The 17,211-nt window shown below is 47.3% G+C and overlaps 1 protein-coding gene across 1 annotated transcript; it reads right to left on the bottom strand.

Moving 5' to 3' along the window:
• Window positions 1–556: 556 nt before the first annotated feature.
• Window positions 557–4,757, bottom strand: Cd177 (CD177 molecule). Its single transcript, XM_027431127.1, has 5 exons — window positions 4,694–4,757; window positions 2,376–2,516; window positions 1,367–1,552; window positions 1,156–1,287; window positions 557–855 (listed from the first exon to the last, which is right to left on the bottom strand). The coding sequence occupies exons 1-5, from the start codon at window positions 4,755–4,757 to the stop codon at window positions 557–559; spliced, it is 822 nt and encodes a 273-aa protein (XP_027286928.1).
• Window positions 4,758–17,211: the final 12,454 nt, after the last annotated feature.

The following is a 17,211-nucleotide window of genomic DNA, read 5'->3' as shown; positions in this document are numbered from 1 at the left end:
CCAGCTGCAGGGTAGGGAAAGGTATCTTGAGCTGGCAGTGGGGCGCCTGCTGAGCTAGCAGAGGCTGTGGGGTGCCTGCTGATTGGTTGCCTCTAAGTTGTGGTTTTCTGCTAGTTCAGCTCCATCCAGTTCTAGTGAGCTGAAACTGATGTCTGGTCTCCGTGAGGGCTACTGGGAGACCCTGTCATGGTCTGGTTTCCTGGCCCTCTCAGGAGGCACATTGCACCCCAGGAGCCATAGACTCTAACTTGAAAGACCTGTGGCACATGTTCCTCAGAGTGGCTAGGACAGGACAACTCCCTGGCCCCTTCACAGGTCTTGGCAATAGATCTCTCAATGGATCCCAGTGGGCGCCATCGTTTCCTCGCAGAGAAGCCCAGTCCTTGGGGAATCAAAAGTGACGTTACTATTTCACATGTGTGGCCATTTTGTGGATGTCCGCTGTGGTGCAGGGTGAGCTCAGCGGCTCCTGTATATAAATATCAGGAGGTTGAGATATGGGGTTAGGGATGTTGGCACCGGCACAGCAGGAGTAGGCAATTCCAAGCGTAAGGTCTTAGGTTATGACATCAGAAGACAGCTGAGTGTGCGAGCCAACAGGGCTTAAGAACCACAGGGGAATGGGTTGAGCAGAGAGGTCAAAGCCTGACAGACACAGGGCTAAGAAGAGCCCCAGCCCTAACAGCCAAGTGAGGGAGGTGCCAGGGCCAAACAGATGTGAGAATGAGTTAGCAGTCAGTGACATATCAAGCTTTTCCACCACAGAGAAGATGCCAATTGTATCTTTGCCTTTCAGTAAGGTTTTGCCAGACGAGTGCAGGCATCCATCAATGCTAAATGTGTTACTGAATCCACCTAGGAGAGGAAGATCCCGTCAGGGGGAAGGGGCAGGGAGGGATAGTTCAGTAAACCTAAAACTTTCATACCCAGTAGCCCAGGCTCCACCCCTCCTCCTATGGACCCAGGAGCCAAGGTCCAAAATTTTCCCTCAGACACAAGGTTCTGGACTCCAGCCAACCTTTTTCTGCTACAGCAGTCCAGGCCTCTGACCTGCCCCCCTAGGACCCAGGAGTCAGTTCCCCATCCCTCCTGCTGAGTCCCTGGAGTTATGGCCTCAGCCTCCCTCAACCTGGGGGTGCAGCCTTCCTCACTCACCTCCTGTAATCGTAATGTCACCTGTGTAGCAAGCAGTGCCCTTAGGACAGTGGACATAGTTGGAATTTCGGGTGCAGGAACCTTGAAAGTGCAAGCAGACAGGACACTGGGTGGTCCCTGGGCGAGTGGAGTCTGAGGACAGAGGAGCAAGTATACTCTCAGCCACAGCCACACGCAACCCCCGGGAGTTCCGTGTCCCTGGATGCCATACTTGAAGGAAGGAGGTGCTTAAGTAGGACTTGGCTGCTGTCAGCGTGGTTGCACAGATCAGTGTCACACAACTTGAAGTAAGAGGCAGCCACTATTCCAGGTCCGCTGGCATACTCCGTGGTAATTTCATTCATGGAATCCCCAGGGTTGCTGGGACCTTTGCTCCCTAGTATGAGAGACATTGGACCTGAAGGGGAACAAGACGGAAGCCAGGATCGGATGGGGAGGATGGCGATGTCTGGGAGCCCAGTTCTTGGGTCCCTTGATGTTCCCAGTCACAGGGAGAGCACAATCCCCAGTGACAATGGGACACAGCCTGGTCTGTGTGAGCCAAAGCCTGAAGCTCAAGCCTGGCCGCTTCTGCCCTGTCCCTTGCAGATCTTGTTGCTCACCGTGTGCGCACAGTGTCCCCTGAGCCCCTCCTACAGGCTGCAGCCTCTCTGTGCTCACCATCACTTCTACCCTGCTGGGTTCCTCTCCCCACCCTGTGCCCTTCACACCAACAGCTGGTCCCTGTGCTGTTTCTCTCTCCTTTTCCCTCTGCCCTGGAAAGCTGCAAAGGACTCAGGGGCTTAGCTCGGTCCCTCCGTCCCTCCCTCCCCCCTCCGTCCCTCCGTCCCTCCCCTCCCTCCCCTCCCTGTCTCCCTCCCTCTCTCCCTTCACCTTTCCTCACTCTTCCCCAACCCCGAGTCCCATCTGGTCCAGGCTGCTCTGGAAGTCCTTATCCAGTTGCATAAGAAGCTGGCTGTCTCCACCCACTGCTCCATGCAGCCATTATAGGCAGCTGCAGCCACACTCAGGTCATGTGGTACTGGGGACCAAGCTCAGGGCTTTCCCCCCTAATTAGCACAGGGCTACCCCATATATCCCCATCATGGCCCAGAAACAAGGCACACAGAGAGGAGCCCAGGCTTGAGGGGAGCTGGGCAGCAACTGTAGGGCACAGAATCCAGGGCAGGGGTGGGAGTGTGGCCCGCCCTCTCATCCCACGCACCTACGCACCTACGCACCTACGTCTACTATCAGGAGAGTCTCCTGACACATCTCCTCAGGTCCAGTTTTCTCGGTGTCAAATGACTTCCATTTAACTGGTTTCTTAGTGAAGCCATTGCCAAACTGAAGCAAGATCCCCTCCTGACATATGACAGCATCTGTGGAGAGGAAAATCACCAGGGTTTGTGAGAGTCTGGGAGCCGCCATGCTTCTGAGCTAAGGGCAGCTTTCACAGTCCCAGTCAGCTCCCTGTGCCCTGGCTGTGACATCCCTTTGACTCAGAAGTCCAAGCCTCCAAGCCTGCAGCTCTGTTCACCCTGTTGCTCCTCTCAGAGCCTCGAGAGGAAGGCTTGCTCCTCCACTGTAGGCTCCTCTTCAGCCGTTCTCTACTCCCCATCTAGTTTTGAGTCCCGATAAATAGAATAATGAGGAAGATGGCCTGGATTCATCCCTTTCTGCCTGTGTGTCTGTGTTGGTGCTCTCAGGAGTGTGTGTGCACACATGTGTGCGCTCAGAGGTCAGTGCTGGGCGTTTTCATGCCCTCTTTGGTACAGGGTCTCTCACTGAAAGTAGAGCTCACTCATTTGGCCAGCGGTCTTCTCCAGCCCTAGGGATTGCAGACCCCTTAGAATCAGAGTTATCACCCAGCCTAATTATCCCTTTGGACTGAGAAGCTCTAGATTCCAAAGAAATCACTATGTTGACCTCCAGTGAGCACTGGGCCCTGCTTGGTGCCTGGAAACAGAAATGGTTCTCCACAGATGAGCCTACTGCGGTCCCATTTTTGTGTGGTTCAGGCTGGCCTGGCACTGGCTGTCCTCTAGCCTCTGTCTTGGGACTGCAGAGCCAGCTCCTACCTTCACTGTAGCCTGCATGTGTCATTTTCCCCCACAGCAAGGGGGCAGCATTCTCAAGGTAGGGAAGCTGAGGCAGGAAGTGCTGAGGGGTTTGCCCAATGTCACCCAGGCAGTAGGTGGCAGAGCTGGACTTCAGAGTTTAGGCTTTCTGTCTCCTTAGGGTCAGGGCTGAAGACAGCAGTCTAGTTGGACGACCTTGAACTTGACCTTCCCTAAGGACCTCACGTGATCACCACAGACTCTCACGTGCCCCATGATGCACAGATTCCTGGAGGGGGACTGAGTGTCCACAAGCACTCTCACCCTCCTTGACGGCCCCCAGTTGGTGGCTGGCCATGTCCTCATTTCCCAGGTGACAAATGTGCGGCTCCAGCTGCCCTGCTCCTGCAGACAAATCTGCACGCGCTCTGCCCCCACCCCCACTCCCCCCCACCTTCTCAAAGGTGGCTCCTCTCCCTCTGTAGCACAAGGGTCAGAGTCACCCCAATTCTTATCCATGTTTGCTCTCCAGCCCAAGTTGCATTCTCCAGCAGCAGGGCTTATGCCACACAGTAATTGCAGAACCTGAGCACTGTGGCCACCACTAATGCTTCCACCCAGCTGCAAGATGCCGGGGCCTTTGCCTGCCTTGTCATGGGTCTCTCTGAGCCCCCTTTCCTTTCTCCCCCGCCTTATTTACAACGTAGCATTGGGGTCTTCTTAAAGGATAAGATAATTCTGTCAGGCCTCAGGGAAACTCCAAGAAGCTTTGAGTAGACAGAAAATTCCAGTAGGCCCGTATGTGCTACAGAATAAACCCCACTTCTTAAAGGGCTATGGAGACGGCTTAGGGGTTAAGAGCACTTGATGCTCTTTGAAATACTGCATTTAAACCCACCAATTGGGAGCACATACCTTACTGTCGGCAGGCAGGCATGTAGACAGACAATACACGCACACAAACACAGACACAGACACAGACACAGACACAGACACAGACACACACACACACACACACACACACCTCTGCACATAATGAAAATATATGTGAGGCCTTCTGAAGTCCCCATGTGACTTGTCTTCCTACATTCTCCATCATGATGGCACATATGGAGTCCTCGAGCCTAGGGACATCATATAGTGTCAGGAAACAGAGAAGGAACATCCTTCTAGGGTAATAGAGGTACTCTGGCCAAGACAAGGACAAGAGGGAGGCAGGGGGACAATTTGGTGGCACCCATTATTGGAGAAGGACTAAGGGACATGGAAGGCATTGATTTTCTCTCTGAAAATTTGGGCAGGACTCTGGTGACCAAAAGTGGGTGAGCAGAGTAAGGTGCGTCTCACACATTGTCCTCCTGACGGCCTTTATACACGTTCTCCACACACATCTGTCGTCATTTCCTCCTTCTCCTGTCTGCTAAGAGACACTCAATGACATGTAGAGCACGTGGACATCCAGTGATAATGTGCCCCCGGCTCTTCCTCTACACCCTTACCCGAGTAGGGGGTGAAGCCCACCAGGAAGTGGAGCAGCAAACAGTGGGTGCAGCAGGCTGCCATGGCTTCTCTCAAGTTGGGAAGAGCCAATCAGGACCTGGGAAGTGATGGAGACCAGAAGACAATTCGGACAGACAGACAGACTGTCTCTGTGTTTGTTTCTGGCCTGTGCTGACTCTAGGGTATATGAGAACTCAAAGCCAGTCTGTCCTGAGTTGTTTGGAAGTTATATATTCTATGGTTGCGATTCTCAGTCTCAGCCATGGATTCCCTACAGCAGGAATCCAGCAACTCTGTTCCTTCCATGTCTAGATGCAGGGTACAGGGCCCGGAAGTCCTCTGCTTTAAGCCAAGCAGAACCTTCCCCAGGCCTCAGAGTCTCAGCTTTCAGCACCCAGTTCCCCCAGAACTTGAATTCTGAGGGCCCGGGTTTGTCTGTCATGGGAATGTGATCAATGGTTTCTGCTCCTCCCACCCCAGAGGACCTAAGATTCCCGTCACCCAGTTCCTATCTTCAGGACTAAGTGCACCATGAAAGCGCCCATTAAGGCGTAGCAACCGTGGCCTCTTTCTTCTCTCATGGGTGGCCATCTACTCCCCAGAGACAAAATGTCAGAACAGAGACTTTGAGATCCCAAACCCAGAGAACAATCCCAGCTTCCTAAAACCAAAGCCCCCGTCCTTCAGATTAGGGAATCCAGGCCCCAGTTTCCCTCAGACCCAAGAATTCAGTCCCTGTTTATCAAACTCAGGCCTACATATCTAGCCCCCTCCTCCCGAGGACCAGGATTCCAGGCCCAGGCTCCTCCTTCAGACTCAAGACTGTCTCTCCCTTCCCTGTCTTTCCCTGTCTCATCCTCCCTGGCCTCTTTCCTCAGGTCCCGGGGATTATTCTCTCACTGCTGCTTTTCTTATTAAGCAGCAGAATCTTTGTGTCTCCAGAGTGTCCTCACCAGATCGAGGGCTTGGAAGGTGCTTCCTGATATGTTCCTGTCTCGTGTCTGTCTTCTCCAGGGTCCCTGACAGAGGCACCCTCGGCCACACAATACACTCGAGGTCCCTTTGGCTTCTGAGAACCCTTTGCAAACTCCATTGGATAAGTCTGGGGAATCGCTGCATCTCATTGGTCCCCAGAGATGACGATTACTCGCCTCTTCACGAGGCACGCAAGCGCAGGAAGTGAGTGTTGGCCAACGGTCTGTGGGGTCAGTGACAGTTGCTGCCGAGGTCACCTGCCAATTGCAGGGTCACGTGATATCCTGGAGGGTTGTGTGGTAGAAGCTCTTTTCCCTGTCCCTCAAAATGCTTCAAAATTAGGCTGGACGTTGGTGGCATCGCACACCTTTAATCCCAGCACTCGGGAGGCATCTCTGTGAGTTCGAGGCCAGCCTGGTCTCCAGAGTGAGTGTCAGGACAGCCTCCAAAGCTACATAGAGAAACCCCGTCTCGAAAAACCAAAAAAAAAAAAAATTGTAGTCATGAACAGGAAGCTGGCTTCACCGCAGATGGATGTCACCAATATTTACCCTCATCACTACTGTTAGGATGACCACTTAGACGATACATAATTGCCAGTTCTTTTATTACATTTTACTATGTCTTGTGTGCGCGTGTTGAGAATCGTCTGTCAAGGTGCACATGACAGGGGACAATTTGGGGAGTCATTTTTCACCTCCCACCGTGTTGTCCCAGGAGTCAAACTCAGGATTTCAGGCTCGTGGACAGGTGCCTTCACCTGCTGAGTTATCTTTCTGGCCCTCAGTTTTCTTTTAAATAGTAAGTAACATACTAATTATATACAAAGTAATAGCTGCATTGCAATGCTTTCCTAAGGTCATGAACAGTCTTATCTTTGGAGACAGAGTCTTCTGATCCAAGATGGCCTTGATACTTCCTTATACCTGAAAGTGACCTTGAACTTCTGATCCCTCTGATCTCTCTTCCTGAGCTGCTGGTGGGTGCTGCCATGTATGCGGCACTGGACATGGAAGCCCGCTAGGCAAGCCGTCTACCAGCTGAGCCCCAGGCCATGTTAATGTTTATTTCTTCTGTTTGGGAGTGCATAAAAGCCCAGAAAGCGTAAGAGTCATACAGAGGGCTTGGAGCAGACAGAAGAGAAAGCAGAGACACATTCCGAGTGTTGGTTGGTACTAAAGTGCACGGTTAATATCGGTTATGACTTTTCTGGGTGATGGAAGCGATCCCCGTCACCAGTGGAGGGTGGTTGGACAAGGGGGAGAGACAGAGTGTCCCCATGTATCTTGAGAGGTGATAAGGAGATTTCTGGGAAGGGTGAGTCATCATCCAGACTCCATCACCAAAAGAAAGGACACAGTGGTCCCTTGAAGAAACCTGGAACCTGTCAACAGGATGTTCTCAGTGGGGAGCTGTAGGGAAAGCTGTAGCCACGCCTTCTTAGGGGCTGGCTACAGGTGTGCCTGACCAGGCCTGTGAGGGCGTGGTCAGAGTGACTGCGTTTTTGGTTTCGGTTTCTCTTTGCATCTTGCTGTACAGACCTCTACCACGCCAGCTGGCTAGGTCGCTCTGTAAGTAAGGCTTTTCCCTATTAAATACCCTTATATTTCTACCTGACTCCGTATTGGTAATTCCCCACAATAGGGAGGGGCAGTCACCAAATTGAAAGGCGAGCTTGCCAGCCACACCAAACCGAACAGAATGTGCTTACCAGAAGTGTAGGAATGTAGGGAGTTTCAGGGAAAGCTCACCAATTAGCTGCTGCTGGATGGAGATGGCTGGCAATGAGGGTCCCGACTTTTGAGAACTGGGCTGTTGAGCTGACCTGTAGCCAGATCCAAGGCACGGAGAGCATCAGGGAAAGGACCAGTGACTTCTGAAGACACCCCAATACCAAGATCTTTGCACAAAGGAGATTTATTTGTCCCAGGGGGAAGAGGACAGGGAATAATTGACAAAGACAGGAGATGGAGAGGAAGAAGGGGTAAGGGACAAGAGAGAGAAGAAGGGATATCTGCCCCGGGGGCGGGGGGACAGAGGATTGCCTCTGGATAGACAGGAGACAGATGTGGCCCATAGGTAAATGGTGGTTTATAAAGGTAAAAGAGGAAACCAAGGATTAGGATGAGGTGTTTAATTTTAATTGGGCATGTTAATTAGGGCAGCCAAAGGGGGCTTCTGATTGGTGGACTTCTGTACTTTGATAGCTGGACCTTGGTAGTCAGCCTCAGGAGGAGGAAGTGCCCAAATAAGGGAATAGACCATGGTGGCTACCTTTAGGAATGCAATCTAACAGTTTTTAGCAAGGAAAAGGGAATATTGGAAGGGCAAGGCCTGCTAGAGCCGTGTTTGTCATGCTCAGGCCTACCAGAGTCCCCTCAACAGCTATATGGTACAGGGTATGGGCAAGTAAGCCACCCACTCATAGAGCAGGAGCATAGCGGTTGGGGAAGAGTTCAGGGTTAGGAAACACATGAGGAGCCACCGGATCACAGAGGAGGTGGTATTGAACCCGGACAGTAAGAGAACACCAGCTCCAGGGACCTCATGAGTGACAATGAGGACATGGAGGTTCCAAGGTATTGTTGAGGAGGATTTTATTGCAGATATAAGGACGACGACAGCCAGAGGCATCTGGACACAGTAAGACCCGGTTGCTGAAGACACCACAGAACACGGAGACATTATGCTGGGACTTAACTGGAAATGTCCATCCTGCTGTTGGCCTTTACAGTGCTGGAAGGGGACGTGTGGGCTGCTGGTGGAGAATTGTAACCAACATTTCTCTTTGGCTGTGGACACTGTGGGCTGAAATAGTAAATGCATACGGGATGTGCCTGCTTGTGCAATAGTGGTTTGGTGATCATAGGTAAAGCCTTTTGGTTGAATTTAAGGCCCATTTCACAGGAGGAAGTTCACATGGGTCTCTCTGAGTCCCCGTAACTTCTTCCCCACCTTATTTATCAGGTAGCACTGGGGTCACTCTGGCATCAGAGAAACTCAGAGAAGCCCAGAGAAGACAGAAAATTCTTGTAGGTCCCTATCTGCTACAGAATAAATCTGACCTCTTAAAGGGTTGTAGAGATGGCTCAGAAGTTAAGTGCACTTGCTGCTTTTTGAATTATTGAGTTTCCCTCCCAGCACTTAGGAACACATACTCTCCAGAAATCAGGCAGGCAGGCAGAGAGTGATTGTATTTGTCTTTGTTTCCGGCCTGTGCTAACTCTAGGGTACACTTGAATGTGAAGCCAGTCTGTCCTAAATTGCTTGAACCTTGCAATTAACTGGGCCTCATGTTTTGTAGTTGCAATTCTAAGACTCAGCCATGGATTCCCTACACCAGAATCCAGCATCTCTGTTCCCATAGTGTCTAGATGCAGGATACAGGGCCCAGAAGTCCTCTGTTTTGAGCCTCAGCACTTCAGATCCCAAGCAGAACCTTCTCCAGGCCTCAGAGTCTCAGCTCTCAGAACCCAGCTCCCCCAGAACTTAAATTCTGACTGCCCTGGTTTGTCTGTCCTAGGAATGTGTCATCTGGTTTCTGCTCCTCCCACCCCAGAGGACCTAAGATTCCCGTCACCCACTTCCTATCTTCAGGACTAAGTGCAGAAAACTCAGCACCTTGCCATGAAGTATAGCAACCGCGGGGTCATGGGTGGCCATCTATTCCCTCAGAGGCTTCCAAGAGATACAACGTCCAGAACAGAGATTTTGAGATCCCAGACCCAGAGAACAATCCCAGCTTCCTAAAATCAAAGCCCCCGTCCTTTAGATTAGGGATTCCAGGGCCCAGTTTCCCTCAGACCCAAGAGTTTAGTCTCTGTTTTCAAACTCAGGCCTACATATCTAGCCCCCTTCTCCCGAGGACCAGGATTCCAGGCCCAGGCTCCTCCTTCAGCCTCAAGACTGTCTCTCCCTTCCCTGTCTTTCCCTGTCTCATCCTCCCTGGCCTCTTTCCTCAGGTCCCGGGGATTATTCTCTCACTGCTGCTTTTCTTTTTAAGCAGCAGAATCTTTGTGTCTCCAGAGTGTCCTCACCAGATCGAGGGCTTGGAAGGTGCTTCCTGATATGTTCCTGTCTCGTGTCTGTCTTCTCCAGGGTCCCTGAAAAAGGCACCCTTGGCCACATAATACACTCAAGGTCCCATTGGCTTTTGAGAACCCTTTGCAAACTCCATTGGATAAGTCTGGAGAATTGCTGAATCTCATTGGTTCCCCGAGATGGCAATTACTCTCTAAAGTGTGAAATTACCAATACAGAGCCAAGTAGAAATATAAGGGTATTTAATAGCGAAAAGCCTTACTTACAGAGCGACCTAGCCAGCTGGCGAGGCGGCCGTCTGTACAGCAAGCTGAAAAGCAAAAGCGAAACCCAGCCACCTGAAACTCCCACTCTACGTCACCCTGAGCAGGCCCTTGAAGGCATGGCAGATGTATATGGACTTTGAACTACTTTACTTACCTCACCTGCTTTATAACCTGCCTTACCTGATTTGTTGGAATCAGTGTAGAAGGTAAGAACTCCAGAAATGGGAGTTTGTCTTACAATACGTGGAAAAATCCAGACTGTCTTTTGTATGAATTTAATTGTCAGTTTTGGGATAATTGTTGCTAATTGTTCCCAAAAAGCCAATAAGAGCTATTTGCCAATATTCATTATCCTTCAATAGGAGGAAATTTCCTCATTTGTTAAAGGTACTATAATTTCTGCTGGATCTTTTCCAGTCAGTTGACCAAGTCTTAATATTCCCTTTAAAATCAAATCAGAACTCTTTGCTATAAATGTCTTTAACTTTTTATTCTGTTTATGTGGCAGAAATAGCCACTCCAATATGGTGTCTTCCCTCTGCATCAGAATCCCAGAAGGGTATTCTCTGGATGGCAGGATAACCAGAATACAATCTAAATCAAGGTTTATCCGATCTACATGCGCATCCAATATTCTGTTTTCTACCCATTGTAGCTCTTTTACTGCCTCAGCAGATAATATTCTCAGACTGTTTAGGTCCTTATCACCTTTAAGGGCCATTTTAAAATGCTTTAAGTCATATCCTTGTACACCAATAATCGTCTGTAGTTGAGAAATTTCCCCTAATAATTTCTGAAGAGAATTAAGAGTTTGATAATGATCTCTCCTAATTTGTACATTTTGAGGTCTGATTCTTTGTAAGTCTGTTTTGTAACCTAAATAGTTAATAGAATCTCCTCTTTGTATCTTTTCTGGGGCAATCTGTAGCCCCCAACGAGGCACAACTTCCTTCACCAGTCAAGCATATGTTCCAAAGTTTCCTTATTAGAATCTGATAAAAGAATGTCATCCATGTAATGATAAAGAAGAGATTGTGAAAATTTCTTATGAATTATTTCCAAAGGTTGCTGTACAAAGTGCTGACACAATGTAGGACTATTTAGCATTCCTTGTGGCAAAACCCTCCACTGATATCTCCTCACTGGCTATTAATGATTAAGAGTTGGTACAGTAAATGCAAATTTCTCTCTATCATTTTCCTGTAATGGTATTGTGAAAAAACAGTCTTTTAGATCAATGACTATAATAGGCCATCCTTTAGGTATCAAGTAAGGTAATGGCATTCCAGGTTGCAGAGAGCCCATTGGTTGAATTACCTTATTTATGGCTCTCAAGTCTGTCAGCGTTGTCCACTTACCTGACTTCTTTTTTATAACAAATACAGGAGAATTCCAAGGACTGCTAGATTGCTCTATATGTCCAGCATCTAGCTGTTCCTGTACTAACTTTTCTAAAGTCTCTAGCTTCTCAGAGGTCATAGGCCATTGTCCTACCAAAACTGGTTCATCTGTAAGCCACTTCAATGGCAGGGGCTTTGGCTCATCTGAAGGTCCATCATTTGTACCTAGTTTCTGTACAGCATGGATGGTTGGTAACCGTTTTCCATAGCGTCTTACCAGTTCTTTTCTACTATCTAAAGATTGTGCATAATTTGTATCCGACACTGGAGGAATATTAATCTGAGTATTCCATTGCTGTAAGAGATCACGACCCCAGAGATTTATAGCAATATCTGCTACATAAGGTTTCAGTCTCCCTTTCTGTCCTTCTCATCCAATGCAGACCACCGAGTGAACACTCTGTCAAACTATAGAGTTCCAATTCCTAAAAATTGTACATTTGCCTCTCTAAGAGGGCATATCTGAGGCCAAGACTTTTGGGTAATAATAGTTACATCCACTCCACTGTCTTCTAAGCCAGAAATAACTTTATTATTAATTTTCACTTTCAACTGAGGCCATTTATCATTTATGGAAGCTTGCCAAAATATGCGTTTCTCATTTTGTCCATTCACACTTGATTCTTCATCACTAATCAAACTACCATCTAGAGCAGTATCATTTTTCACACTAGGCAAAGAACTATCTATTCGTCCTGTGAGAGATTGTCTCCCACTGCTACTAGGAATGACTGGACCTTTATTGAAGTGGGGGCCTTCTTGAGGATCCCCCCTCGGGGTGTCCCGACCTTAACGGGTTTCCTTGCATGTCCCTGATCGATCTACATTCATTGCTCCAGTGTCTGCCCTTACCACATCTTCTACACAATCCAGAAGGCAGTGGCCTTCCATATGAGGCATTGTTAGAATTTATTTGTCTACAATTTCTCTTAGTATGTCCCATTTTACCACAGCTGAAACATCTAGGTTCCTGGTGCCTTCGTGGTCTCCAGGGGAAGGCTCTTCCTACCCAAGGTTCTGGTTCATAGTAGTAGTAACCTCTAGCCTCTTGGTACCTATGTTGACCTCTGTAAGGTGCTTCTCCTTCCCAAGCCCTTACATCCTCACCTCTAGAACTTTTAATTTCCTGTTGCCTTTTTAACCCTTTCGAAATGGCTTCTCCTACCCAAGCTCCAGTGTCTTGCACATTATAGTCAATGTTTGCTGCATACAAAACCCATTCTTCTAGCAGAGCTGATCTGATCTTTAAAGGCATAAGTATTCTTTTGCATATTGGGTTTGCATTTTCATAAGCTATTGTATATATAATTGATTGTCTTGTTTCTGGATCTGTTACCTGTAATTCTACTGCTCTAGTTAACCTTTGTAAGAAATCCTGGAACTGTTCTGTAGGTTCCTGTTGTATTCTGGTATAAGCTTTTAGGCGTTCTCCTGGCTCATGAACCTTATCCCAGGCATTTAATGCTGCTTTCCTGCATAGGGACAGTATATCGTCATCATATGCAGCCTGAACCTGTGGGTCAGCATAAATATCCTCACCAAGAATCTTATCTAGAGGGGCTTCAAAACCTTCCTTTATGCACTGACGCTCAAGGAGCTTCGCCTCTTCTCTCACCAATGCCTTCCACTGGATTTGGCATGAATTCTCAAGTACAGCTGCTACCAATCATTCCCAATCTGTGGGTGTCACCCTGTTGAAGGTTGTTTATACGTTTTAGCTGTTTTACGTGTGGCTATGGAGGCCATATGAGACAACTGATTCTTTAATATTCTTAAGATCCTTCAGTTGTATAGGTGGCCATTCATAAGCCATCTGTCCATGAGGGTGTTTCTTAGAAGCTGGCTTTTCTACCTTGGTAGCTGGGTAGACTAATGGTGTACAAGTAACAACCTTAGAAGAATAGTCATGATACCTGGGTGGAGTAGGTGCCTGGGATTGGAGTGATTCTGCTTCTGAGGCATCCCAATGATCTTTAAGCCTAGTAATGATATTCTTATGAAAAGATAAAATCTCCTTAATCATAAAAGATTCCAAGCATGTAAGTGTATCTGTAAATTGCTCTAACTGCTCCTCTACACGTTTTTCTAGGTCTTTAATACGATCATCCTTAGGCAGCATCTGGATGGCATGGAAACTACCTTCTAGGTATTGGAGTCTAGATTCGAGGTCATGATTTGCTGATTTTGAATTCTCAGCAATCGTCCTTATGGACTTATGTAATTTGTCAGCCCTGTAATGTAAATTATCTTCCAAACATACAAATCTAGACTCAAATTTGTGATCTGCTACCTTGGATGCTTCATTAATTGATTGACTGGCATTGTCCAATTCTTCAACCCTATGCTGGGTATTTTGCACCTTTGCATCTAGTTTCTGGGTAACATTGCCTATCTGAGTTTCTAGCTGGCTACAGATATTCTTTAGCTCGTCACGTTCTTCTGACAGCCTAGCCTCTAAGGCCTTAGACATGGAGGATCTCTCTGTGTTTATCTTATCATAAATGTGCTGCATCTCATCTTGAGTAATAGACAGCTCTGTCTTTAGCGTATTGGACACAGAGCCAAGTTTATCATCCAATTTCTGTTCTCCTTGCCGCATAATTATGGTCTGACCTAATCTTTTCTCCAAAACCTCATTGCATAAAGCTGTTATTTCCTGCAAATGGTGAGGTTATCTCCGTCCCTGTTCCTGAGCCCTCTGGCTAGTAGTATTATTTGTACCAGCAAGCTAACTGCCATTATGGTATATAGGCCAGTAATTGACAGACTAGCATCCTCCTCAAATACTGAATTCACATAATAAGCAAAAATATTACAATTTTAGCAAATGATAAATATTCCGCCATAATTTTTGCCTGATTTCTACTCCAGGTGCAGTAACTATCTTTGACCAGCAGGTGCACAGGCGTTCAGCTACTCGATGCGGTATTTGGCAGAGGTCAGTGGCAGCAGTGGAGTGAGTTCACAAAGTGGCTGCTCTTATCTTAGAAAGTATAAGAGTTGCAGCAGCAACCACTTAAAGAGATGTGGCTTTATCACAGCAGCGGCCAGGGGAAGGGGAAGCCGCTGCTGAAAGTCGAGACCTACTTGACTCAAGGCAGCTAGAAACTGTCTACAAGCAGAGTGGACGGTTCTGAGCAGCTCAGCTGCAGAGGGAATGCTCTTGTGTGGCACAGTGGGTTGGCTGGGAGCAGGGAGCACCTGTGGAGAGAGGGAGCTTTCCCAGCCTAGGCTGAAGGCCCAGTTGAACCGACAGTCTGTCCCAAATAGTTTTCCAATATCCCGTTCCTGACAACCAGATAAAGTGGGAAATTGCCAATATGGCGCCAAGTAGAAATATAAGGGTTTTTAATAGGGAAAAGCCTTACTTACAGAGTGACCTAGCCAGCCGGCGTGGCTGCAGTCTGTGCAGCATGCTGAAAGTGAAACTGAAAGCGAAACCCAGCCACCTGAAACTCTCTACTCTAAGCGGGCAGCTTCTGCTACAACTCTCCTCTTCAGGAGGAACTCATGTGCAGTAAATGAGTGTTGGGCTAGGGTCTGTGGGGTCAGTGGCAGTTGCTGCCGAGGTCACCTGCCAATTGCAGGATTACATGGTATCCTGGAGACTTTGTGGTGGAAGGTCATTTGCCCTGTTACTCAAAATGCTTGTAAATTGTACCCATGAGCAGTGAGCAAGTGACACCACATGGATACTTAATCTGTTCATCACTGTTATAATGACCACTCAGATTATAGATAATTGTCAGTTCTGTTATTACATTTAAATATTCTTGTGTGCGTGTGTTGAGAATCATATATCAAGGCTCACCGTACGGGGGACAATTTGGGGAATCATTTTTCTACTCCCACTGTTAGTCCAAAAATGAAACTCTGGCTTTCCGGCTCGTGGACAGGTGCCTTCACTTGCTGAGTTATTTTTCTGGCCCTCACTTTTCTTTACACAGTAACATATTAATTAAGTACAACATAATTAACTGCACTGAAATGTTTTCCTAAGTTCATGTGATGTGCTTCAGTTGTATGTTATCTTTTGAGACAGAATTTTCTGACCCAAAAACCAGAGGCCTTGAGCTAGACCAACGACTCACTGCAATGAGCATTGGCAAGTAAAGCTGATTGGACCAAAGTGTGTACTGTGTGACACACCACAGCTCCCAAGGCCACTAGGATGAAAGAAAATGTGCTGGAGAAGTGGGAAGGCAGTAGGAACAAAGAACAATTTGGAGAGAACTATGACCAAATTCCCAGATATTGCTTATAAGTGTTTGTTTTCATTTAAACTGGTTTGGTTATAAATGGTTAGTGATCAATCCCTTTATAAAGAAAAAAAAAGGGACCATGATATAAAGTGAATACTTTGCATTGGTATGGATTTTTTGGATTACATAAACAAAGTAAGGTCAGTTTTGTTATGTATATTTCTACTCATTTAGGTATTTTGTGCATATAGCTCATTAAAATGTAATGTATAATGAAATATAGAGTATAGATAGTCACCTATAATAGTCAAAACTTATGTTAGTCAGGTTTTCTTTTCTTTTTCTTTTTCTGGTTTTTCCAGAAAGGGTTTCTCTGTGTAGCTTTGGAGCCTATCCTGGCACTCGCTCTGGAGACCAGGCTGGCCTCGAACTCACAGAGATCCGCCTGCCTCTGTCTCGCGATAGCTGGGAGTTAGTCAGGTTTTCTAGGTATATAGAGATATATTTCATATGGATATTTGAAGGATTCTTCAAAACCTATCAAAGACCTACAGAATATGGCATTTAAAGTGGTCTATTAGGATTGCTCCTGGCAACACCAATTACATCAGAGAGGAAGATGGGCATCAAAGAAATTTGTTATGGAGTTTGCCTTTGAGATGGCAGGGATTGCTATTTGGACAAGAAACTGCTCTTGCCAGACTAAAGGGTTGTGGGACTGGGTGAGACAGAAACTTCCATCTACAGTCACCCCCATTCGGAGGGTCTAGTTCAGTCGCATGCAGGTTCCACAGCTGTCAACCCAGGGATTGTGAGCTCCCGCTAGCTTGGGTCAACTGTCTCGGGTTTTTCCCTGAGTGGTCTTAACCTCCCTTGCTCATATGATCCCTCCTCCCTCTCTTCAGCTGAACTCCAGGAGCTCAACCCAGTGCTTGACTGTGGATCTCTGCATCTGCTTCCATGAGTTACTGGATGTAGGTTCTATCATGAGAATTAGGGTAGTCACTAACACGATTATTGGGGAAGGCCGGATCAGGCAACCCTCTCCTCTCTATTGCTAGCAGTCTTAGCTGGGGTCATCTTTGTGGATTCCTGGGGATTTCCCTTTCACCAGGTTCCTCCCACCTCATAATGGCATCCTCTATAAAGATATGTTTCTCATTGCTTCCCCCTCCAGCCCTCCCCGGACTTGGCCATCTTAATCCCTCATGTTCCCATTCCCTCCCCTCCCACCCCCTGTTTATCCGGGAGATCTCATCTATTTCCCCTTCCCACGCTGATCCATGTGTCCCTCTTAGGGTTTTCCTTTTGAATTTTGAATCATCAGGAATAAGTCAATGTGTAAAGCAACTCTTTTTGTGCATTGCAAATCAGCAACTATATTAAGAGTATCTGGGAAATCCAATAATACTAGGAGAGTAAAATATAATTTTGACTTTTGAATGGAATCATAAGGGCTTTGAGGCACTTTACTTAACTTTTCTGTTTTATAACCTGCCTTTCCTGATTTATTTGCATCAGTATTAAATGTAGGGACTCTAGATATTGGTGTTCCCTACAAAATGTGAGGAAATACCCTATTGGTTCTTTTTATAACTTGAACTCTCTTGCATTTGACATAATGTTTGCTAAT

Source organism: Cricetulus griseus, chromosome 9, assembly GCF_003668045.3.
Source record: "Cricetulus griseus strain 17A/GY chromosome 9, alternate assembly CriGri-PICRH-1.0, whole genome shotgun sequence".
In the NCBI taxonomy this organism is placed as follows: Eukaryota; Metazoa; Chordata; class Mammalia; order Rodentia; family Cricetidae; genus Cricetulus; species Cricetulus griseus.
This window is presented reverse-complemented; position numbering and strand designations above follow the sequence as displayed.